General features: G+C 34.9%; 2 protein-coding genes across 3 annotated transcripts; both read left to right on the forward strand.

The window, feature by feature from the left end:
• Positions 1-6,621: 6,621 nt before the first annotated feature.
• tubgcp2 (tubulin gamma complex component 2) lies at positions 6,622-20,925 on the forward strand. Of its 2 annotated transcripts, none has more exons than XM_016495526.1 (18): positions 6,622-6,720; positions 6,987-7,157; positions 7,234-7,362; positions 7,507-7,683; positions 9,573-9,732; positions 10,308-10,515; positions 11,123-11,322; positions 12,250-12,439; positions 13,102-13,247; positions 13,514-13,694; positions 16,305-16,485; positions 17,200-17,372; positions 17,653-17,781; positions 17,858-17,978; positions 18,592-18,735; positions 19,462-19,572; positions 20,242-20,405; positions 20,608-20,925. In XM_016495526.1, exons 2-18 carry the CDS (start codon positions 7,008-7,010, stop codon positions 20,681-20,683), a joined length of 2,640 nt encoding a protein of 879 aa, XP_016351012.1. In that variant the 5' UTR covers positions 6,622-6,720; positions 6,987-7,007; the 3' UTR covers positions 20,684-20,925. The 2 variants fall into 2 exon arrangements, with proteins under 2 accessions (XP_016351012.1, XP_016351013.1); XM_016495527.1 differs by having other exon boundaries at positions 6,630-6,747.
• A 575-nt stretch (positions 20,926-21,500) lies between these two features.
• On the forward strand, positions 21,501-25,031 carry LOC107695551 (gamma-tubulin complex component 2-like). The gene is made up of 6 exons (XM_016495528.1): positions 21,501-21,689; positions 21,769-21,889; positions 22,698-22,841; positions 23,568-23,678; positions 24,348-24,511; positions 24,714-25,031. Exons 1-6 carry the CDS (start codon positions 21,583-21,585, stop codon positions 24,787-24,789), a joined length of 723 nt encoding a protein of 240 aa, XP_016351014.1. The 5' UTR covers positions 21,501-21,582; the 3' UTR covers positions 24,790-25,031.
• The last annotated feature ends 1,083 nt before the right edge of the window (positions 25,032-26,114 follow it).

Genomic DNA, 26,114 nt, shown 5'->3' on the forward strand with positions numbered 1-26,114 from the left:
CTGCTTCAGGTGTGTTTGATTAGGGTTGGAGCTAAACTCTGCAGGACACCGGCCCTCCAGGACCGAGTGTGGGCATCCCTGCCCTAAACTCTAACACAAAGAACCATTTTCATAATGAAAGGGTTCTTCAGGATGCTATGGTGCTAAATAGAACCATTACTACATGTCAAGAAACTTTAAAGAATCTTTATGGTGACTGGTGACTGTTTGTGGACTGCAGTCTTCAAGTCATTAAACAGATTTTCACCTTTTTCTCCTCCAACCGCTGTGTGCTCAGTTTTGGTGTGTGCTTTGGGTCATTGTCATGTTGGAAGGTAATCCTTCTTCACATTGACAACTTTCTGGCAGAGGGCAGCAAATTTTCCTCAAGAATTTGATGGTATTTCGCCCCATCTCTTTTTTCATAAATGTTTTTCTGTGACTTCTTGTGGCCTTTCATGAGGAGTGGCTTTTTCTTACAACTCTCCCATAAAAGTCACATTTGTGGAGAATTTGTGATATTGTTGTCACATGCACACAATGACCACTCTTTGTCTTTTTTTGTATCCCTCTCCTGACTTGTGCCTCTCCACAACTTTATCCCAGAGATCTTTTGACAGTGCCTTGCCACTCATAGTTGCTTGTTTGCTTCAGTTGCAGTACCAAGGACTGAAATGTTCTAGGAAAGCTGTTTCATGCTGAGCTAATCAAAATGACCACAGCTGATCACAGTTAAAAGTTAAATGGCTTTGTGTGCCATTGAGAAGGTAATCAGCTACACACCTGATTGAGTTTACAAGTCATTTTTAGGAGGGGGGGAGGGATCCTTTTTCCAATTCAGTGATTCTGTTTTTTTTCTGTCCTGTTGGTGTTATATCTTTCACTTGGATGTTATAATTTGCACTGAGTAAATACAGCTGGATAAAACAACAACTGTGTCCGTCTTCATTTCAGACTGCAAAGCAACCAAATGTGTTCAGTATATAAATATTCATTCATAAATATTTATTTAAGACAATGATTTAATGATTAGTTTTTTAGTTCTAAATATGCACAGAATATTTTAGGAAAGGTGATTCTATATATTTAGCTTTGTATAAATACAATTAAAGTACCGTACATGAAATGTCCTCAGATTCACATCTGTCTCTGAGTTACTAACCAATGGTAGAAATGTATAATACACAAGATCATGAAAATGTATTTTCTGTCTTGAGCACATATTCCCCCAGACATCATCTACCAATCCACATCGATTCATTAATGTTTTCAGATTAACATACACAGCTGTCTTTATATCAATGATGCTCTGCAGTTAGTGGTAACATCTAAATTAACTGGCTTTGTTATTGACTAAATTAATGGTTTAATAGGGCCGAGTCAATATTAGGTCATCAAATCAGGCCAGTCAGCTGCTTGTTTTGCCTTTTTACAGTGGTTTTGCAGGTATGATATTTCCAGCACTGTTAAAAGAGCTACTTATACAATATGAAAACATATTATAAAATGAATAGTTTTGTGTATAAAATCTGATTGCATTAGTCAAGTTCTAAGCCGTTGCTATAAACAGCCCCAGTTGGAGGCCAGTGAGCTATATCTTTTGGCAGAAGAATCGTTCATTATGAATAAGTGTAATTATCTATTGAACATTTGTGTCTTTTATCATATCGCTGTTGCCACCGTTTATAAATTAAGCCACTCAAGGCCACGTTGCAGTCATGTGTTCTAAAAGAAATTTCTGTTGCTATTGTGCTACATTTGTTATATGATGAATAATAAAATGAATGTACATTTGCCTTACGCCTTTGCAATTGTTACGATGTTTGAACAGGGGGAAAAAAAAGAATAATTTCTTCTTCACGCACCTCAAAACTAACACATTGTGTTCCAATCCACCAAGCAACACTGATGAACAGACTTACATAACAGGCCTGCTGTCAAAGTGTTTTAATTCACTCATTCACATCATGCTGACAGCTCCAACCTACAGCATGACTAATATGAAAACTTATAACGATTTGCTCATCATATCAGACACTAGAAGAACATTGCTTGAGTAAGGTCGATAGGAAGGCAGATGATGTGATTTGAGCGTCACCGTCTTGCAAATACATTCATTTGATAATTTCCAACACATCTGATGCAACAAATAGCCCACATATTTATTACTTTACCTACTTCACAAAGCAATGCCTGATCTAAATGCACTGCAGTGCTGTAGTTTGTCCCCCACTCAATAAGCTCATTGCATTTTAATGGTCACAGTGATTATTTTTCTCAGATGTTTCAATTGCTATGTTATTGTGTTTTGCTGCTATTAATAATAAAAGTAAATAATGTTTTTATCACTGGCTAAATGACTTCATTAAACTTGTTTGAGGCAACTTCCTGCCATTTTTCCATTTATGTTATTAAAGCAGCATTCACTGCATACAGCAATGTGAGGTATTATGATAAAATCTTGAAATGAAAATGAAAACATTTAAATTTTGTACTGTAAGAAAAAATGTAGAAAAATGGAAAAAGTACTGGTAGTTTTCTGCAAAGAAATTTTCAAAACACAGACAAAACACCTGTATTAATGAATTAGGTACCATAAAAAACAATGAACAATCATTTAATTTTTTTATAATGGTAATTTATAAATATATAAATATATGCAACAGTTTATTTTTTAACTGTTATTCATACTAAATTAATTAATGTTAAAATATACATGATAACATGTTAAAATGTATAAGTATGCATGAATTAACCAAAAAAAATGCAAATAAATAAATGCAGTAAAATTATTATTTATTGTTAGTTCATGATAGTTAATGTATTAACTAATGTTGACTAATTTAACTTTATTACTTACACACACACACAAAGATAAAATGGAAAATTACTTTTTGCTGAAAGATTATTTTTCTAGACTAAAACACTTGAATTCTATAATTAGAAAAACCTTCACAAAGCAATTTATCTGCATTACATTTCTAGAAACTTTATAATAGGAAACTCTCTATTCACAGTTTATTGCAAGATATTGACAATTTGATTTTAAAAGTCAGTGTAAGAAATGTGATTTACCTGACCTACAAACAATTTCACGGGGAAATTGCATGTCTGACATCTTGGCTCATATCAATTTCTGTTGTAGAAATTGATCTCAAATTGAATCTTGTGAGGAAAATGACACAGTCTGTATCGCCAGTGCTAGAACACAGTGTTGTAACTTTGGTCATAATATAGTGCAGTGACTCACAAAGAGTTTCTAAAATAACACATACATCTGTTGTTGTTAGTTCTGTTGCATGTCTGCATATGAAGTGTTGTTAACACTTTTAACAACTAAAATGTAATGAACTGATTTTTTTCACCATATTTGGGTGTTTTTAAAATCATCATTACAGTTTCACACAAGAACAGAATCAAATGTTGTATTTGAAATCTTAGCTCTTAAATCTTAGCAAACACAAACAGGAAACTCTGTTTGACAAAGCAAATCTCATTTCTAATATATATATTACATCTACATATATGTATATGTTTTTTAGTCAGTGGCATCAAATGTTTGGTTTCCAACGTTCTTCAATATACAGGTGCATCTCAATAAATTAGAATGTCGTGGAAAAGTTCATTTATTTCAGTGGCACAAGTATTCAAACTACACAAGATTTATACCCTCAAATAACCTTCAACTGAATCATCCAAAATGCACGTTTTGTTTTTTTTAATTCATGATGTTTTCAATTATGTTAGTAGGCTGCAATACACAAAATCAAAAAGTATCCTTTTCATTACACAAAATAAGTTGTTAATCTGTATAAATATTTCCTCAACTGCCTTTCATAATGCTATTACTATCAAACATTTTATTTTATTAATTTTCTTGTTCATTGTTTAGTCCACGCAAAGTGTACATTTTCAAAATGTTTAGTATAGCTAAAATCCAAACGGATCACTCGTTCAAAACCTGGTCTCATTCTTTCAGTACATTGTAAATATTTCCTTTCCACATAAACAATGTTTCAAAACACAAGATCATTGTAATAACATTTCAACATTACAGTAGCAAATAATGCAAAATGTGTGCTTCAAATCACGTTTGGTGATAAATTAAAGATGTTACAGTCTACAGTTGTCATGTTAGAAAGTATACTAACATTACCTGACTAACAGAATTTACATAATGTTCATAAAGTTTGTAACAGTATCTGTCCAGTGACACGGCCATGATTTTTTGTTCTTGCTGCCAATGCAAATAAGTTTTAAAAATGTACATTTTACTTGTGAAAATAGTGCAAAAGTGCAACAACAAAAAAAACTGTTAGAACAAGACATGGGACCGAAAGATTAATCATGACATAAAAAGCCTAACTGACTGAGGTTGAACATGCATGCAAAACTGTCCCTCAAAACTAAGGCAAATTTGTCATGCATCTTTATGCTCCACAATGTCAAAAACCTAATTATATGTCAAGCAGTGTGGGAGTATCATTCTGTTAAACCATGCAGCAGAGAGCAGTGCAATCTACAGCAGTCAAGAGGCTCATGTGAAATTAAATGGTATCAGTTGTTTCTGCTGTGATTTCCTGTTTTAGAAGTCTTGAGTGATCAGGTTTCATCTCTGCAGATGGTCTCATTGCCCAGACTTGTGACCTCTCAAACCATAAACCAACAGCAGCCAGCACTTTAGTTCTTTCACCATCTACTGACAGTTTCAAGATTATTTGTGGCTTGAGAACGCCACCCTCTCTATTTTTCATTCACCACCTGCTTCTTTCACACATTATTCTTCAGAGGTTCCATTTGAAAGCGCCACAAGATATTTGGATTCGATTGGTGAGATGGCACTTGGTTTTTCACAAGGTAATACCTTTAGTGGGGAGTCATTTATTGTGTTTATCACCCTGGCAAGCTGTGCTCTGCTGAGCTACTGCAAACGCTGGGGGTTAGAAGAGAATCACTGACATGAGTAATCTTCCTCCTTGAAACATCTGCGTTCTCTACACCAGAGTGCAAACTGAGAAGTGGGATTGGTCGGAAGGCCAGAGAGACAAAATCTTCTGGATCTGTTTTTGATGGGTATAAATTTGTCATTTCATAGAGATAATAGACAAGATGCCTAAAAGTCGTGTGCCATCTTCGCCTACATCTCTGATAATCACCACAGGGTTCTTTTCATAGCAAACTCAAACTGTCCAGATGTGTGACTGACTCCAGAATCGATACTGTGATTGATGGAGTTGACCGTCTGGAGGCTCCGAGGCAACTGTGGTAAAAATTGGAAGTTTGAATTGAACATTGGCAGGATTTCTAATGCCTTGTTTCATAGTTGTACTTTGGTTTCTTTTGTTTAATTAATTAATTTTGTCACTCCAAAAGGCATACTAAACCTTAACACAACACAAATGTCAAAATTTGTTCTTTCATATATGCCTATTCTGACAGAAGAAGTCTCTTAGAAATTAGAAATAACAGTCGATTTTTTTGCTCATGCATAAACAAAACCGCAACTAGATAGGGTGCATGTGCAACATCTCTAATGTCAATTTATTGTGGAAACTGTAGCTAATGTCATATATATATATATGTTGTATATAATATAGTTTATTTATTTATGCTGTATTTAAAAACCACATATACTAGTTGTTTGTATTATTCTGTAAATATATTCATGTGTAATTCTGTGTCTAGCTGTACTATATCTCGGGGTACTGTGGCCAGTTGCATAAAATGTTTAGACTAGTCTCACAAGTTCCTCTCATTTTTTTTCTTTAAGACAGGTCATAAAGTCAGTTGTGTTAAAACATAGATTGGTCTAATTTAAATCTGAAAAATATGATTCATTTCCCCTTGGTATATAACTGCTAATTGGTTAGACTAGTTGTTAAGACACAATCTTAGTTTAGGGGCTAAGTTTATGCAACTGGCCCCTGGAAGTGTGTGTGACTATCTCTGATAACAAATTATTTTAGATAATAATAATAATAATTATTATTATTTTTATTATTTTACTTTTACTATTAGTAGTAGTAGCCTAGTAGTAGTAGTATCCTTGTTATTAAACAAATCTACATAAAAATTTAACAAATAATCACTTAGTAAAAAAAATTAAAAATACGTGTTGTACTGATATTATTTCCGGGTATTATTTTCGGCTTTTCAAAATGTGTGCATCTTTATATACAGGTGCATCTCAATAAATTAGAATGTCGTGGGAAAGTTCATTTATTTCAGTAATTCAACTCAAATTGTGAAACTCGTGTATTAAATAAATTCAATGCACACAGACAACAATTCACTAAAAATTTATTTTTTTATTGGTCTTATGAAGTATTCTAATTTTTTGAGATAGTGAATTGGTGGGTTTTTGTTAAATGTGAGCCAAAATCATCACAATTAAAAGAACCAAAGACTTAAACTACTTCAGTCTGTGTGCATTGAATTTATTTAATACACGAGTTTCACAATTTGAGTTGAATTACTGAAATAAATGAACTTTTCCATGACATTCTAATTTATTGAGATGCACCTGTATATATGAAAGAAAAAAAAGATTCTCATTTATAATAATAGGACGGTTCAGAGGAAAGGACTTTTATTTTGAAAACAATACGCCCGCCCTTTTGGCGGACATTTACAAATGTACAGTTTCTGACTTCCTGTTATTGTGGCGTTGTTAGTTTCCCTAGTGTTTTATCAACAGATGCTGTTCGTGTTATTCAGACGGACTAATTAAACTTCTACTAGGTAAAATAACAAAGTCTATAATTCTAGGTAAACAATACGTTTTGTTTTGTCATGCAATATCAATAAATGCAAATGGGCCGATGGCTAACGTTAGCTGTGCATAAATAATAACAAGTCATCGTTTTTTTTATTGTCACTTGGGCGTACTAAATATCCGTGGTTTTGGCGTTCATCTGTCAGCAAATTTAGTGATCTAGTGTCGTTATGTATTTATTCATTCATGGAGCTTGCTCTAGTTTCTCACTGTTGGCGCTTTCTGATTTCAGCTTCTGATTTCATCTGAAGTCATGAGTGAATTCAGGATTCATCATGATGTTAATGAACTTCTCGGGCTTCTTAATGTCCGAGGAGGAGATGGTGCTGAGGTTTACATTGATTTGCTGCAGAAGAACAGGACTCCTTATGTGACCACTACAGTATCTGCACACAGTGCTAAGGTGAACAGACATGATGTGTTTTATCTCCCATTACATGTATTCTGAATGCAGGAGACTAATTTACCATGTCTTCCAGGTCAAAATGGCAGAACACTCCAAAACACCAGAAGACTTCTTAAGGAAATATGACGAATTGAAGTCAAAGAACGTACGCAACCTTGATCCACTGGTTTATCTGCTCTCCAAACTCACTGAGGATAAAGAGGTAGGTTTAATGAAACTCATTATTCATTTTTAAACAAGAAGTTCACATAATTTCAAACCTAAACTCATACATTTGTCAGTGTCTTCATTATTTCTTTTGATATTGGGGATTTATGACAAACATAAACATGCTTGTGCTCTTCAGACTTTGAAGTTCTTGCAGCAGAATGCAAAAGAGAGATCAGAAATGTCTGCAAATGCAGCATCCAGCACGACCACGTCATACAGCATTCCTGCAACCAGCAGCAAAATGTCCATGCAAGAACTGGAGGAATTGCGGAAAAAGCTGGGAAATGTCACAGCCAGCTCCAATGTGCCTCAGGTAGTATGAGGAAAGGAAAAGTGATATTAATCTGTTTGTTTATTTAATAGGGACAATGCACATTGATGAACATTAGTATGAAAAAAAAAAAGTAAATATTTATAGCAACATTGCTAATTTACATCCATAGTCCCTAGTAGGGCTGTCAAAAAAAAAATCTAATATTAGTCGAATTTAAAATAAAAATCCACATTCGAATGCAAAAACGTTGCATTCAAATTTTAGGTGTGCGTCAGGCAGCCTGATCAGTGGCGCACGAGATGCGATGACGATGTAAGTGTTGTTGCATTACAATGTTTTTCTTAGCCTATCCAGTTGAAGCCACTAGATGTGGCGCTGCTGCGTTGTTAATTAAAAATAATTATGTTTAGAAAGCCATGAAAAATTAATGCAAGTTTAACTTTGAAAAAAACACTGCAATCCCACTGCATCTCATGTTTTTAAATGAAAAATGTACTCTGTGTGATTGGCTTTCTGCCCTTTGTATTAAACTACGCATGCATACATAAATTTTTTCACAGATAGTCATGTTATCTTATGCTTTGAATAAACATGCATTAGTAATATTTTGCTTGATGCGATCTCTTGAAGAGAAGCCAAAAGCCAAAATTTTGACTTCTTTCTAGCTGAAATTATGCATTTTAAATTCGAATATAATTCGAATTTTGGTAATATTTAAGTACAAAATTCAAATTTAGTGTACTCTGTGTGATTGGCTTTCTGCCCTTTGTATTAAACTACGCATGCATACATAAATTTTTTCACAGATAGTCATGTTATCTTATGCTTTGAATAAACATGCATTAGTAATATTTTGCTTGATGCGATCTCTTGAAGAGAAGCCAAAAGCCAAAATTTTGACTTCTTTCTAGCTGAAATTATGCATTTTAAATTCGAATATAATTCGAATTTTGGTAATATTTAAGTACAAAATTCGAATTTAGTTTTTCAGCCATTTTGACAGCCCCAGTCCCTAGGCAGTTAGCACAAAGTTCACTAGTGATAATATACAAATACAGATCACAACATACAATCACAAATACACCATACTCAAAGGGATAACGCATTTTGCACAAAAGTGATCACAGGTCTGATTTGCCTTAAGCCACTGTTTAAAATGGATCTGAAAATGTAGGGCACTCCCTTGTTGTGAGTTGTATGCTGTTACAATATTTACTTCCCTTTATGGAAAGGGGTGGGGAAAACCCATGCAAAACCTAAAACAAGCATACACTTTTTTTTAGGTCTTATAAAATTAGATCATGAAATGAGTATGATTTTCTGTGGAAAAACCTGATTTTTTTTCAGTGCTGTAGATCATGCCTTCATGCCAGATAATCAATAAAAAAACTAGATAAATGTTTTTAATCATTATATGATTAAATGGAATAGTGAAATGATTATAAATGAATGAAGAATAAATGAATATAAAAGGAAGTAAAACAACACAACACAAATGCATGGTTGCACCCTTGAAGCAACACACACAGGCTGCAACAAAGAATCCTTAGATCCTTAAGTGCCTTTCGCAAGACGTTGCACTGTTTCATGCTTTTCATCTTCAGAAAGATCTTTCTTCCTCCCCATATTGCATGAGAACTGTGACTTGCCTAATAATGTGGAGCAACCTCTCTAAGTAGGTTTTTCATTTACCTAAGAAGACCTGGCAGAATATTTAACAAACCTGTCTGAGATTGATAACGGTTATCTAAAAACATATGAGAAATTAAACAAGCAAACTGAAATTTTACTGATATGTCCTTTGCATAATAATTTGGAACCCAGTGTACACTGTTATTTTTTGCATTCATTAATGAACATGATTTAGTAAGCCGATCCTGAATTCTGTCTATTGCATCAGTTTACGATCATTTTGTTTTCCCTCACAGTCTTCTGAGGTCATCCGTAAAATGCTGAGAGACCGACATAACAAGAAGAACCCCACTCAGCCAAACCCTGTGTTTCCAAACTGGGTGTATGACCGGCCTGCGCTGATTGGGGATTTCGTCACTAGCCCCACGCCTGTGGGAGATCCCGTGGTGGCTATTGGTATGTATGTAGCAGGGCTTTCCAAAATCAGAGCCTTAGATGCATAGGGAATTGTTACAGAGGTAGAGCAAGTTAATCAATTTGATGAGAGATTATGAAGAAATATGGACACTTTTAATTTCACTTATACTTTAAATATCACCGAAGAAGCAATAGATGCCAAATCTGGTGATATGTGTGATTGAAAGTCAGCATGTAATGAAAGTTGCAATCATCTTTTCTTTCCTATTGTGAGTGACATACCTGAGTAAAATGGTTTCTTGAATGAGAAAAATATTCTGGAATTGATTGAATCGTTGTTTTGCTAATTGCGGCGATTTCAAGGGGGTTCACTGGACAGAATAGGTTATTGTCCTGCCCTTGTGCCAGTGAACATGTCATCAAAGAACAGATATTGTTATGATAGGGAGGGCAAGTTAATTTTTTTTAAATGAAAGATTATAAAGATTACAGATGAATTAAAAAAAATAAGATGTGCATGGATAAATCATTCATAATAAACACTGTAAAATTTAATTTAAAAAATTGAGCTGTCAGTTTTGATTTAATAGTGACTTAAACGTGTGTAATTACAGGTACAATGCCGCTGGCTGCACAGGAACAAGCTCTGGTTGAGGACCTGCTGTATGTGCTGATTGGCGTGGATGGGAGAGACATCGCAGCTCAGCCTGTGCTCGGCAGACAGAGCCGCTCTTTCATAGTAGATCCTTCCCTCGACATGTCCATCAAAGAGCTGGTCAACCGGATATTACCGGTGGCATCTTGTTACTCCACTATCACACGGTCAGTGAACAGTTTGACCTTTAATAGTTATGTTAGTCATGTGTTTACATTATCAGGGTTTGAAATAAATTATTTCACTGATTTTGGCTTCTAAAATGTTTAAGTTACCAACCATTCAGAATTTCTACAAGCCAAAAAAGCATCCGAAATAATCCAGATGATCAAAATCACTGCTTAGATTTAAAATGTATTTGGTAATAAATCTGATTCTGAATCATTGAATGGCTTTCAGTTTTACGACTTGAAAGTGAACATCTGTTTTTTAGCTTGTGTATGTACACTCAATGTGTTTGAACTTTTAAAGACGTTTTTGTTTTGCTAATTTTGGAGGCTCCTGGTTGGAGGACATAATTTATGACTCATAACCCACCAAACTGGCTAACGATTTGATATGTGTAACCTGCCGTGGTCGATTTTTCACCTGCATCTGGTGGGTCAGCAGTGTTAATTTCAAACCCTGGTTGCAATATTAATGTCAGAGGGCTTTTATGGGCCCTGTGAAATCATTTTATGAAAAGCATTGATATTTCATTTTGCCTGGCTTGCTCACATGTTATCTGAGACTCGTATAAATTTCTTGCAAGAAATTTGAATATTCCATGTCCAGCTTCACAGAGGAGAAATCATCGTTTGAGTACGGTCAAGTGAATCATGCCTTGACTGCAGCCATGAGGACTCTGATGAAGGAATATCTCATCCTGGTGACCCAGCTGGAGCATCTCCACAGACAGGGCACGCTCTCCCTGCAGAAGCTCTGGTTCTACATACAGCCCACCATGCGTACCATGGAAATCCTGGCCTCCATCGGTAAAGATGTCAAAACGTGTGGTTCTTATAAGAGCAGCACTTAGCATTTTGGAAGTGTCAACAGGAGTAATAAGTTAATTTTGACAGTTTTTGTCTGTAAAAATATACTTTGAGTCAAAGTATATTTTTCATGTTCACTGATAGCTGGTTCTTAATTCTTTAACTTTATTAGTTGCAACAGCCTTCTGGTCCACTAGAGAAGTTTGTCAGGACAAATATTGATGTTGGCTTGACAGAGCCTTATCTGAAAGTTTAAATAAGGTTTTAAAGTTTGGTGGTTACTTAGATGTAGTAGGCATTGATGGCATGATTTAGAAATGTGTTAGAATGTTGCTAGCATTTTTTACTATGTTTTTTTTCCACATTGTTAGCATGTTGCTAATGTGTCTAGCATGTTTTAACATGATGCTAGCAAATACAATGTATTATTAACATGTTTTTGCACATTGTTAGGAGGAATTAGCATGCTACTAACCTGTTTCTAAAACTAAAATGTTTTTGCATGTTGCAAGCATTTTTTAGCCAATTGCCAACATGTTTCTATCATGTTTTAGCATGGTGGCAGCATGTTTTATGTATCTAACAAGTTATCGAATGTTTTAATGCTGTTAGCATACTTTAACATATTAACATTGTTGCTAGTTTGTGTCTAACATTTCTGAGCATGTTGTTAGTAGATTTAGCACGTTGCTAGCATCATGTATCATGGTGTTAGCATGTTTCTAGCATGTTGTTAACAATGCTGGCATGTTGCTCGCATGTTTTATTGTTCACACAGAGTCAGTACCAGAGCAAACATTTGTATTTCTAAAGGGGGCCTTGGTAGTAATCGTGTTTCGGGGGGTGGGTTCCCTTCGCCCGTACGTAGCGCCGACATTGTTGACATGCTCATGCTAATGCGCTTTCTCCCTGGTCTCTTTCATGTAGCCACTTCTGTTGACAAGGGTGAGTGTATGGGTGGCTCGACCCTCAGCCTGCTTCATGATCGTACCTTCAATTACACCGGAGACACACAGGCTCACGAGCTCTGCCTCTATCTGACCAAAGCAGCCAGCGTCCCCTACTTTGAAATACTTGAGAAGTGGATCTATAGGGGCATCATTAAAGACCCATACAGGTAGAATGTGTTTGGTAGCCTCTTGTGGATGCTTTTTAAATTAGATTTTTTTTTATGTAATTTTTTTTAACTGTTAATAATATTTAGCTTTTCAGTATGAATTGCCCTTAAACATGTTATATACATAACATATTGAGTATTTCCAGACACATTAGAGGACATTGATAAGCTATGTATGAAGTGCCACTTTTTGAAATTTGTATTTATTTATATTATATATATATATGTGTATATGGTATATATTCATAGAGCTCTGCCTCTATCTGACCAAAGCAGCCAGCGTCCCCTACTTTGAAATACTTGAGAAGTGGATCTATAGGGGCATCATTAAAGACCCATACAGGTAGAATGTGTTTGGTAGCCTCTTGTGGATGCTTTTTAAATTAGATTTTTTTTTATGTAATTTTTTTTAACTGTTAATAATATTTAGCTTTTCAGTATGAATTGCCCTTAAACATGTTATATACATAACATATTGAGTATTTCCAGACACATTAGAGGACATTGATAAGCTATGTATGAAGTGCCACTTTTTGAAATTTGTATTTATTTATATTATATATATATATGTGTATATGGTATATATTCATACATTTATATTTCATATATATAATAAAATTTCATATAATAAAACTTCAAGTACTGTTTTTTTTTTTTTATAGTGAATTCATGGTTGAGGAGCATGAGCTGCAAAAAGAGAAGATTCAGGAGGATTATAATGACAAATACTGGGATCAGAGATACACTATCGTCCAGCACAGGATCCCATCATTCCTTCAGAAAATGGCAGATAAGATATTAAACACAGGTGAGGCATTTTCATTTATGAAACTTTAGCTCAGTTCCAGACAGCATTTTTGTATTTAGACAGCATTTTAGCCATCAATAGGAGGCAGCTGCTTATGTAGAGAGTATATAGCATAAGATACATAAGATGCTACTAGAAAGCTGGGGTTAAATGGTAGACATGTTCAAATTTATACAATTTCTAATGATTATAATGCCCAGCTGGAAAGAATAGAGTGGCTAAATGCTTTATTTTCATAACCAGTCCTAACTTCTTTCTCATTTCAGGCAAGTATCTGAATGTTGTGCGAGAGTGCGGCCGTGACGTAACCTGTCCAGATGCCAAAGAGGTTCTCTACACGCTTAAAGAGAGAGCGTATGTGGAGCAGATCGAAAAAGCATATTACTACGCCAGTAAGGTTCTGCTTGACTTCTTGATGGAGGAAAAGGAGCTTGTTTCACGCCTGAGGTAAAACTTGAAGGTTTGAAATTGTATTATTCTGGCAGTGTTTCCTAGGGTCGTGCCAAATCAAGTCAAGCGCTTTTAACAATACACATTGCTTCAATGTCATTTTACAGAAAATGTATGTGTCAGTGTTTAAATGTATTTAGACCCCAATGAACAGGAAATCAAATGTCAGCTTAAATTTACGAAAAGATTTTGTTATTAGGAAAAAATAAATGGACCTAGTAACATACAATTAACATACAATTTTATTTGCTTTCAATAAGTACACATAACATGGTAAGGTAACCTTTCTTAGCTCACTGAGAATTGGACATAATAATCTGCTGTCAGGTATGTGAGTGAGTAATCTGAGCCAATGGTGCCATTTATGAGCACCCTTCATTTGTAGCACATCTTTAAGCTAAGCTTTTGACAGCTCTCAGTGTTCCAGACACCAATATTTTAATGAATCAGAAAGGATGAATCACTGTCTGGCCAACTGAGATTTCCTCATGGAGATAAAGGTTAGGATCATGATTGTTTTGTTAGTACTACAGCAGACCGTGGGTGTGTATTTTAACTTCTGACATCACTTACTCACACTCATGTCATTCCAAATGCAAGACTTTCATTTATGTTCAAAACATTTAAAGTCCATGTAACCAAAAGTTGACAATTTAAAAGGATTGTAAAGACATAGTAAACATAGTCCATATGAATTGAATGAGTTAATTCAAATCTTCTGAAGAGACATGATTGCCTTATATGATGAACAGATTTTAAAGGTATAGTTCACCCAGTGTAGTGTTTGTGATAAATAAAATCATTGTTAAGATGTTTGTAACATGTTTCTAACTTCAAACTTGCTACCGGCTAAATAAAGTTTACTATTCATAATATTGATTTCTCCAATGTAAAAGTCATCTCGTCTGAAACAGGAGAGAAATACGCACAGATCGAGCACTATTGAAAATGATCCAAAGCAGTTAAAATGTCTAAATAAATCAATCGAAACAATCAAATACAATAAATATCGAAATAAATATGTCGGTGGATTTTGGTCAGAAGTGAGTATTTAAAGTTAAAACGCCTTAATGATGGATTTGTTTCTTACAAACAAAACATGCAGTTTTTCACTTCACAAGACATTAATTAATTGACTGGAGTCATGTGATTATTGTGATGTTTTTATCAGCTATTTGGACTCTTATTCTGACAGCATCAGATGAAATGCTAAATTTCTCCAAATCTGTTCCGATGAAGAAATAAACTCATCTACATCTTTCAGCAAATGTTCATTTTTGGGTGAACTATTGCTTTAATTTAGGCATTTATTCACATAAACATTGATCAACACGCATAAACCGGGCACATCAAATATGGTCAACGGCAGCTCAACTTGCTTGACGTGCAAAAGCAAACCTCCTTGGTTTGTTTTAGCAGTCGTGTCTCTTTAGATGATTTGGATTAAACCACTCAATGGATTTTTTCCCCCCACAATGTTTGTATGAACTTTTTGAATTGCCAAAGTTTTTGTTATATGAACTTTCATAAAGTTAAAACGCCTTAATGATGGATTTGTTTCTTACAGACAAAACATGCAGTTTTTCACTTCACAAGACATTAATTAATTGACTGGAGTCATGTGGATTATTGTGATGTTTTTATCAGCTATTTGGACTCTTATTCTGATGGCACCCATTCACTGTGCCATCCATTCACTGAGCAAGTGTTGTAATGCCAAATTTCACCAAGTCTGTTCTGATGAAGAAACAAACATAACTACATCTTGGATGGCCTGAAACTCATCTACATCTTTCAGCAAATGTTCATTTTTGGGTGAACTATTGCTTTAATTTAGGCATTTATTCACATAAACATTGATCAACACGCATAAACCGGGCACATCAAATATGGTCAACGGCAGCTCAACTTGCTTGACGTGCAAAAGCAAACCTCCTTGGTTTGTTTTAGCAGTCGTGTCTCTTTAGATGATTTGGATTAAACCACTCAATGGATTTTTTCCCCCCACAATGTTTGTATGAACTTTTTGAATTGCCAAAGTTTTTGTTATATGAACTTTCAATTCCTGGGACATAAACCTAAAATACAGTTTTTGAAGATGAACAGCAGTCTGAGATGGGAACACATGAGGGGATGAGTAAAGGATGACAGAATTTTCATTTTTGGGTCAGTGCCTTTAAAAACCAGATCATTTTGATTGATTCAATGTTGAAAGACTGATATATCTTTTTCTCATCACAAGCTCACACCTCACAACTTAATTCTTTGTTCTTCGGGTGTAGCTGCATCACAGTGACATCTGTTTCTAAAGCCCAAAGTATATTGTAAAACAGGGGTCACCAAACTCAGTACTGGAGGGCCGGTGTCCTGCAGAGTTTAGCTCCAACTTGCCTCAACACACGTGCCTGAAAGTTACTATTATACCTAGTAAGAGCTTGATTAGCTGGTTCAGGTGTGTTTGATGAGGGTTGGAGCTAAACTCTGCGGGACACTGGCCCTCTAGGACCAAGTCTGGAGACCCCTGATCTAACAGATTATTTGGTATTATTCAACAACTGTGATCTGAATATCTCAATATCACCTAATTTCTTACATTTTGTGATACAGGTCAATCAAACATTACTTCTTAATGGATAAAGGAGACTTTTTCGTGCATTTTATGGACCTAACGGAGGAAGAACTGAAGAAGCCGGTTGATGACATCATTCCTCCACGGCTGGAGGCCCTGCTGGAGCTGGCCTTGAGGATGAGCACTGCCAACACAGACCCCTTCAAAGATGATTTAAAGGTCAAATGCGCATCGGTCTTCTCGACAGTTACTTTAACATTAGCACTTTGTAATATGTACAGTATGTTTGTGCATTCTGCAGAACAGTCTAGATTTCAGGTGTTGAGCAACTGCTTTTGCAGTAGAAATCCAAATGAAAAACAAATTGTTGTTCAGTTTCATCTTTTGCCTAAAGACGGGCAAAAATAAAGCTGAAATCACGATTATGGCAAATCACAAAGGCTGCTATTTAATTACTGTAAATAAATATAAGATGCAGGTTTCAGAGTGAAGCACGGCACTGTGTTTTTACACATGAGCAGCTCATTATCTGTCTTGTGTTTGCAGTATTTTCTTAAATAGTTGATTGTGTTATTTTACAGTGAAATATTACAGTTGTAATATTTCGTTTTTTATTTAGTCGTTTCTTTATCATAATATAATAATAATATAATATCAACATATTGGCCAAGTTGTGCAGCCCAACAAACAAGCACTGCAAACCTGGATTTAAAAAAAATCACATTTCAAATCGCAAACCGCAGAAAATCAGCAAATGGAAATTTTCAACATTTTATGTGTGAAAATAGCTACTGTCACCCATCTAAATAGTTGTATCATTTGGAAAGTGGATGAGAGTCTTCTTAACGAATGGAAAATTATGTGCAGTTGCTCAAAAATAGGCAACGTGTCGTCACTGAAAATGCATGATTTAACATTACTGTTCTCTTCCAGATTGACCTGATGCCCCATGATGTTATCACCCAGCTGTTGCGTGTCCTCGCTATAGACACCAAGCAGGAGAAAGCTATCATTAATGCAGAGCCCACAGAGGTGTCACTTAGCGGCCTGGAGGCTTTCTCTTTTGACTACATCGTCAAGTGGCCACTTTCACTCATAATCAACCGGTACTCAGCTTTTCTGTATGACTGTATAGCTTTTATTTCAAGCAGCTTGTAATTGTAACTATGGCCCTGTGCTTCTTAAAGAAATAGTTTTGTCATCATTTACCATCAAAAATGTTGCACGTTACACACTATGCTGTTTGAAATGTTGCACAATGTAATTGTCGCACAATTACATTGCAACACTATTGACATATTTTTTGCTTGTGAAATTTTACTGAAAAATATTGTGACCGCATCTTTACAATGAACTACTCCCTTAACACGATGGTCTGTTGTACAGAAAAGCCCTGACAAGATACCAGATGCTCTTCAGGCACATGTTCTACTGCAAGCACGTGGAGAGGCTGCTCTGTAATGTGTGGATCAGCAATAAAGCAGCTAAGCAATATTCACTGCACTCTGCTAAATGGTGAGACTATGTATTTTGACCTTGGACTGTGTATCTTCAAGTGAGCATCTTACTAAGTAGCTCTTGTATATTGTAGGTTTGCTGCTGCGTTTGCATTAAGACAACGGATGCTCAACTTTGTGCAGAACATTCAGTATTACATGATGTTTGAGGTTATGGAGCCCACATGGCACATCATGGAGAACAACCTGAAATCTGTGAGTCAATTAAATAAAAAACTGCTTTATGCTTAATTATGGCTCATGAGTTCAGAACAAGCAGTTATTTTTAAATAGTAAATTTAATTGGATTCAAGTCAGATTTATCTCATTTCTTTCTGGATTAATGACCTGTTATAAGCACAACATTTTCATGCACATGTATCCTTTTAATTAATTAAACTTTAATTCATAAATTGTTTCAGTATATGGCTGTCATGATTCTGAAATTTTGGTTGCTGATTAATTCTAAATAAATAATTATAATAAAAATTTATAAAATATGTTATTTCCTTTAAAGCTAAACAAATATATCAAATGTAATATATGATATTTTACATATTTATATACAATATGTATATTATATATACTATATATTTGACACATACATACAGTACATATATTTATATATAATGCTGGAGTGCTTGCATAATTCCATTAAAATTCCTAAGCCAGTATCCATTATTGGTTTGAATTTAAAGAAAACAGTGATCATGGTTCTCTCAAAAAATTGTAATCAGGCTGTTATGTAATAATCGAGATCTGGCTGAGCACAAATTGAGTTTAAATTAATTCACAGTGCTTTCTTAATTTGCTTGTCTTTTTTTTTTAGGCTTCCAACATTGATGATGTCCTGTGTCATCACACCAGCTTCCTGGATAACTGTCTGAAGGACTGTATGCTCACCAACCCCGAGCTGCTCCGCATCTTCTCCAAGCTCATGTCTGTCTGTGTCATGTTCACCAACTGCATGCAGGTAAATATAGACATTATTGAGAAAAAATGTGGGGTCGGTACCATTTTTTACAAATGTTTTAAAGTCTTTTATGATCACTAAGGATGCATTTATTTGCCCAAAAATACAGTAAAAACAGTAATATTGTGAACCGTTATCTATTTTAATGTATTTTAAAATGTAATATCCCTGTGATGGTAAAGCTAGTTTTTCAGCAGCCGTTACTCCAGTCTTCAGTGTCACATGATCCTTCAGAAATCATTCTAATATGCTTATTTGCTGCTCAAGAAGCATTTATTATTATCAATGCTGAAAACGGTTGTGCTGCATAATATTTTTGTGGAGGCCATAATACGTTTTCTTTGATGAATATAAAGTACAAAAGAACAGCATTTATTTGAAATCTTTTGTAACATTATGAATGTCTTTACTTAAATTTTTTACTTCTGTATAATGCATCCTAGCTATACACTGTATATATATACATTTCTTTAAAATCTTACTGGCTTCAAACTTTTGAACTGTAGTGTACATAATTAAACTGCACAAATTGTAGAACAGTTTATACTGTATATGTATATATGTTTTTAATATTTTATATTAAATTATATAGTTTATTTTTTGTCTCTGGGTCACTATAACGGGATTGTGCATGTTGTGAAATGCATAAATTTGCTGTCATTTCATAATGAAGCTGTCCTGTTATGTCATGCTCATACTGGAGTGTTTATTTTGATTGTTTTGCAGCGGTTCACTCATAGCATGAGGATAGACAGTGAGATGAAGCGGCTAACTTTCGGGAACTCGGCCTCGACTGAGCGGACAGAAGAGGCAGAGAAAAAAAGACTGGCCTCTAAAGTGAGTCATTAGCCCCTTTCACACATACAGACTTTACTGGTAAATTACCAGTAAATTACCGTTAAGAGATCGTGTGTGTGAACAGGACCTTTTCAAACATACCGGTAAATTTGTTCCGGCAATTTACCGTTATGAGAAGTTGTAACGTTACCAGTAAATTAGTTTTCACCGATTACACGTACAAGTTCAGAACACACTGACGTAAGACGTCTACTCTGGGTCAATCCAGAGCCATTGAAATTCAAAATTCAACGGCTCTGGGCCAATCATAACATTCTGAGTATTTACTCTGCATTTACTTTATTTGGTCATTTCTGGTTAATGATGTCACAGAATTTACCGGTAATTTGAAACCGATGTGTGAATGGTGCTTTACCGGTAAAAAGACGGAAAGTAGTTGCCTGTGTGTAAACAGTGCATTTTTGTATTTACCGGTAAATTCGTTCCAGTAATTTTACGGCAATTTACTGGTATTACTGTGTGAACAGGACTATTGGCATTGAATCAATTATTTTACAATACTGAAACTAAAGAGGCACTTTAAAAACAGGCTGTGTAATAACTGAAACCATAATCTGCCAAAAGATAAGAAAAAAAACATATTTTATAATGAAATATTTAAAATAAATAATAATAATATTTTATTTCATCTATTTGTCTTGATCTCAGTTCCTAGCTGAGCATGTGGATGCCCTCCAGTCTGACTCTGGGTTTGAGGCGACCATCAGCAAGTTTGACAGTAACTTCAGCACCTTATTGCTGGAGCTTTTGGATAAGCTCAGCATTTACAGCACCAATGACTGTGAACACAGCATGATCAACATCATCTACAGGTGGGTTGTGAAAAGAACCTTTCATTCAAATTTCCTCTGTACATATATGAGTGCTTAGCAATTTAACCTGGCCCGAGCAGTGACAATAGAAATGTGTAGCGCAAGCTTTGAAATCTCTTACTTTTGAAGAGCTTTTACAACCCTCATTAAAATTCAGTCTTCTCAACAGAGGTGCTATGAATAATGAGATGTCTTTTTATAGGCTGGACTTCAATGGCTTCTACACGGAGAGATTGGAGAAAATGGCCATTGAGAGGAGCCAGAAAACTGCTGCGTAGCATCATCCATTATAAAATTCAATTGTTTTTCAAGTGTTCAATGTGCTGATTTGTTGTCTTTTTTCACAAAAATATGTAGTAATGTTACATGGTGCTGTAACATAAAGCACTTAAGAATTTATCACCAAGTCTTGTTTGATCATTTTCTCCTCTCTGTTGGAAATGTATTTAATGGTCTTGTACAAATTTAATGAATTCCACCTGACTGAACACCCAATATAATAAAGGAAGAATGTAGTTTTGTTCACTGTTCTTAATTCTTCTTTCCCTGCCTCTTTTTCTAAACACAACTGTATTACTTTTACAAACTTATTTTCAATGACAAGAAGACGGAGCCTTAATGTGCTCATGGCATTTGCGTTTATCTAAAGAACTATACTTTGTGCTTGAATATGTCTGACAATCCAAACTAAGCCTGACTTGAGCAACATATTCAATTGGGTAACTTTTTACAGAAAATATTAACATCTGTTTTTGCTCCACTAACAAAAACGGTTCCAAATGAAGCCAAAGAAGCTCATCAACAGCCCAGTTGTTCATAAACTGCTTAGACTAGTCTTGAATAGTTTTTTCAAGACTGGTCATAACTTTTTAAGTCTGTTAAAAAAAGGTAGATTGGTGTAATTTGAATCCAAAAAGTAAGACTGATTACCCCTTGGCTAACTGCTAGCTAGTCAAACTAGCTCTGAAGACCATTTTAACAGTGGCTGTGTTAATGCAGCTGGACCCTGGAATCCCATGTTTTGCAATCCAGGATCAAGTAATCTATTTTACTTCTGTGATTGACATATTTTTTGCTTGTGAAATTTTACTGAAAAATATTGTGACCGCATCTTTACAATGAACTACTCCCTTAACACGATGGTCTGTTGTACAGAAAAGCCCTGACAAGATACCAGATGCTCTTCAGGCACATGTTCTACTGCAAGCATGTGGAGAGGCTGCTCTGTAATGTGTGGATCAGCAATAAAGCAGCTAAGCAATATTCACTGCACTCTGCTAAATGGTGAGACTAAATATGTATTTTGACCTCGGATTGTGTATCTTCAAGTGAACATCTTTTAAGTAGCTCTTGTAAATTGTAGGTTTGCTGCTGCCTTTGCATTAAGACAACGGATGCTCAACTTTGTGCAGAACATTCAGTATTACATGATGTTTGAGGTTATGGAGCCCACATGGCACATCATGGAGAACAACCTGAAATCTGTGAGTCAATTAAATAAAAAACTGCTTTATGCTTAATTATGGCTCATGAGTTCAGAACAAGCAGTTATTTTTAAATAGTAAATTTAATTGGATTCAAGTCAGATTTATCTCGTTTCTTTCTGGATTAATGACCTGTTATAAGCACAACATTTTCATGCACATGTATCCTTTTAATTAATTCAACTTTAATTCATAAATTGTTTCAGTATATGGCTGTCATGATTCTGAAATTTTGGTTGCTGATTAATTCTAAATAAATAATTATAATAAAAATTTATAAAATATGATTCAAGTCAGATTTATCTCATTTCTTTCTGGATTAATGACCTGTTATAAGCACAACATTTTCATGCACATGTATCCTTTTAATTAATTAAACTTTAATTCATAAATTGTTTCAGTATATGGCTGTCATGATTCTGAAATTTTGGTTGCTGATTAATTCTAAATAAATAATTATAATAAAAATTTATAAAATATGTTATTTCCTTTAAAGCTAAACAAATATATCAAATGTAATATATGATATTTTACATATTTATATACAATATGTATATTATATATACTATATATTTGACACATACATACAGTACATATATTTATATATAATGCTGGAGTGCTTGCATAATTCCATTAAAATTCCTAAGCCAGTATCCATTATTGGTTTGAATTTAAAGAAAACAGTGATCATGGTTCTCTCAAAAAATTGTAATCAGGCTGTTATGTAATAATCGAGATCTGGCTGAGCACAAATTGAGTTTAAATTAATTCACAGTGCTTTCTTAATTTGCTTGTCTTTTTTTTTTAGGCTTCCAACATTGATGATGTCCTGTGTCATCACACCAGCTTCCTGGATAACTGTCTGAAGGACTGTATGCTCACCAACCCCGAGCTGCTCCGCATCTTCTCCAAGCTCATGTCTGTCTGTGTCATGTTCACCAACTGCATGCAGGTAAATATAGACATTATTGAGAAAAAATGTGGGGTCGGTACCATTTTTTACAAATGTTTTAAAGTCTTTTATGATCACTAAGGATGCATTTATTTGCCCAAAAATACAGTAAAAACCGTAATATTGTGAACCGTTATCTATTTTAATGTATTTTAAAATGTAATATCCCTGTGATGGTAAAGCTAGTTTTTCAGCAGCCGTTACTCCAGTCTTCAGTGTCACATGATCCTTCAGAAATCATTCTAATATGCTTATTTGCTGCTCAAGAAGCATTTATTATTATCAATGCTGAAAACGGTTGTGCTGCATAATATTTTTGTGGAGGCCATAATACGTTTTCTTTGATGAATATAAAGTACAAAAGAACAGCATTTATTTGAAATCTTTTGTAACATTATGAATGTCTTTACTTAAATTTTTTACTTCTGTATAATGCATCCTAGCTATACACTGTATATATATACATTTCTTTAAAATCTTACTGGCTTCAAACTTTTGAACTGTAGTGTACATAATTAAACTGCACAAATTGTAGAACAGTTTATACTGTATATGTATATATGTTTTTAATATTTTATATTAAATTATATAGTTTATTTTTTGTCTCTGGGTCACTATAACGGGATTGTGCATGTTGTGAAATGCATAAATTTGCTGTCATTTCATAATGAAGCTGTCCTGTTATGTCATGCTCATACTGGAGTGTTTATTTTGATTGTTTTGCAGCGGTTCACTCATAGCATGAGGATAGACAGTGAGATGAAGCGGCTAACTTTCGGGAACTCGGCCTCGACTGAGCGGACAGAAGAGGCAGAGAAAAAAAGACTGGCCTCTAAAGTGAGTCATTAGCCCCTTTCACACATACAGACTTTACTGGTAAATTACCAGTAAATTACCGTTAAGAGATCGTGTGTGTGAACAGGACCTTTTCAAACATACCGGTAAATTTGTTCCGGCAATTTACCGTTATGAGAAGTTGTAACGTTACCAGTAAATTAGTTTTCACCGATTACACGTACAAGTTCAGAACACACTGACGTAAGACGTCTACTCTGGGTCAATCCAGAGCCATTGAAATTCAAAATTCAACGGCTCTGGGCCAATCATAACATTCTGAGTATTTACTCTGCATTTACTTTATTTGGTCATTTCTGGTTAATGATGTCACAGAATTTACCGGTAATTTGAAACCGATGTGTGAATGGTGCTTTACCGGTAAAAAGACGGAAAGTAGTTGCCTGTGTGTAAACAGTGCATTTTTGTATTTACCGGTAAATTCGTTCCAGTAATTTTACGGCAATTTACTGGTATTACTGTGTGAACAGGACTATTGGCATTGAATCAATTATTTTACAATACTGAAACTAAAGAGGCACTTTAAAAACAGGCTGTGTAATAACTGAAACCATAATCTGCCAAAAGATAAGAAAAAAAACATATTTTATAATGAAATATTTAAAATAAATAATAATAATATTTTATTTCATCTATTTGTCTTGATCTCAGTTCCTAGCTGAGCATGTGGATGCCCTCCAGTCTGACTCTGGGTTTGAGGCGACCATCAGCAAGTTTGACAGTAACTTCAGCACCTTATTGCTGGAGCTTTTGGATAAGCTCAGCATTTACAGCACCAATGACTGTGAACACAGCATGATCAACATCATCTACAGGTGGGTTGTGAAAAGAACCTTTCATTCAAATTTCCTCTGTACATATATGAGTGCTTAGCAATTTAACCTGGCCCGAGCAGTGACAATAGAAATGTGTAGCGCAAGCTTTGAAATCTCTTACTTTTGAAGAGCTTTTACAACCCTCATTAAAATTCAGTCTTCTCAACAGAGGTGCTATGAATAATGAGATGTCTTTTTATAGGCTGGACTTCAATGGCTTCTACACGGAGAGATTGGAGAAAATGGCCATTGAGAGGAGCCAGAAAACTGCTGCGTAGCATCATCCATTATAAAATTCAATTGTTTTTCAAGTGTTCAATGTGCTGATTTGTTGTCTTTTTTCACAAAAATATGTAGTAATGTTACATGGTGCTGTAACATAAAGCACTTAAGAATTTATCACCAAGTCTTGTTTGATCATTTTCTCCTCTCTGTTGGAAATGTATTTAATGGTCTTGTACAAATTTAATGAATTCCACCTGACTGAACACCCAATATAATAAAGGAAGAATGTAGTTTTGTTCACTGTTCTTAATTCTTCTTTCCCTGCCTCTTTTTCTAAACACAACTGTATTACTTTTACAAACTTATTTTCAATGACAAGAAGACGGAGCCTTAATGTGCTCATGGCATTTGCGTTTATCTAAAGAACTATACTTTGTGCTTGAATATGTCTGACAATCCAAACTAAGCCTGACTTGAGCAACATATTCAATTGGGTAACTTTTTACAGAAAATATTAACATCTGTTTTTGCTCCACTAACAAAAACGGTTCCAAATGAAGCCAAAGAAGCTCATCAACAGCCCAGTTGTTCATAAACTGCTTAGACTAGTCTTGAATAGTTTTTTCAAGACTGGTCATAACTTTTTAAGTCTGTTAAAAAAAGGTAGATTGGTGTAATTTGAATCCAAAAAGTAAGACTGATTACCCCTTGGCTAACTGCTAGCTAGTCAAACTAGCTCTGAAGACCATTTTAACAGTGGCTGTGTTAATGCAGCTGGACCCTGGAATCCCATGTTTTGCAATCCAGGATCAAGTAATCTATTTTACTTCTGTGCTGTTTTTTCAAAGCAACATTGGATTAGATCACCCTAATCCAGATACAGACTTTTTCAGATTACCAAATCCAGATTACTAGTGCTCTAAATGGGACTACACGTCACAATGTAGCTATGTAAAGAATGCAGGTAGAATAGTCCATAAACTTGATGATACAAATGTTTCATTATTGTACACATTTTAAAGTTTTATTACTTTTTGTTCCTGAAATCCACACTGCTCCTGAGATCAGGATAATCCGGATTTTTTTTGTTGTTGATCAAAGGTAATCCTGATCAGTTCTGTTTTTGAACAACATATACTGAAAGTTTGATCCAGTTCAAAACCAAGACCGAATTACATGATCTAATCTGATTTCAGAAAACTTTTTTTTTTTTTTTTAATGTAAAGCCCTTTTTCAGGTTTTCCTAAATTTGCCACCTGAACACACACAATAAAATTCAACAAAGTTAAAGCAGCACTATGTAACTTTTGGCGCTCTAGCGATTAAAGGTGGGGTAAGCGATTTTTCAGAAACTGATTCAGGCCGAATAGCAAAACAA

The sequence above is a fragment of the Sinocyclocheilus anshuiensis genome, unplaced genomic scaffold (genome assembly GCF_001515605.1).
Source record: "Sinocyclocheilus anshuiensis isolate Anshui unplaced genomic scaffold, SAMN03320099.WGS_v1.1 scaffold466, whole genome shotgun sequence".
NCBI lineage: Eukaryota > Metazoa > Chordata > Actinopteri > Cypriniformes > Cyprinidae > Sinocyclocheilus > Sinocyclocheilus anshuiensis.

Excerpts from the sequence above, each read along its gene's own strand:
- tubgcp2 (XM_016495526.1), top strand. The coding sequence starts at position 7,008 with ATGAGTGAATTCAGGATTCATCATGATGTTAATGAACTTCTCGGGCTT. Across the intron at positions 10,516-11,122 it reads TGTTACTCCACTATCACACG|CTTCACAGAGGAGAAATCAT; the intron begins GTCAGTGAACAG and ends TTCCATGTCCAG. Across the intron at positions 11,323-12,249 it reads GGAAATCCTGGCCTCCATCG|CCACTTCTGTTGACAAGGGT; the intron begins GTAAAGATGTCA and ends TCTTTCATGTAG.
- LOC107695551 (XM_016495528.1), top strand. The coding sequence starts at position 21,583 with ATGCTCTTCAGGCACATGTTCTACTGCAAGCATGTGGAGAGGCTGCTC. Across the intron at positions 21,690-21,768 it reads TCACTGCACTCTGCTAAATG|GTTTGCTGCTGCCTTTGCAT; the intron begins GTGAGACTAAAT and ends TGTAAATTGTAG. Across the intron at positions 21,890-22,697 it reads TGGAGAACAACCTGAAATCT|GCTTCCAACATTGATGATGT; the intron begins GTGAGTCAATTA and ends TTTTTTTTTTAG.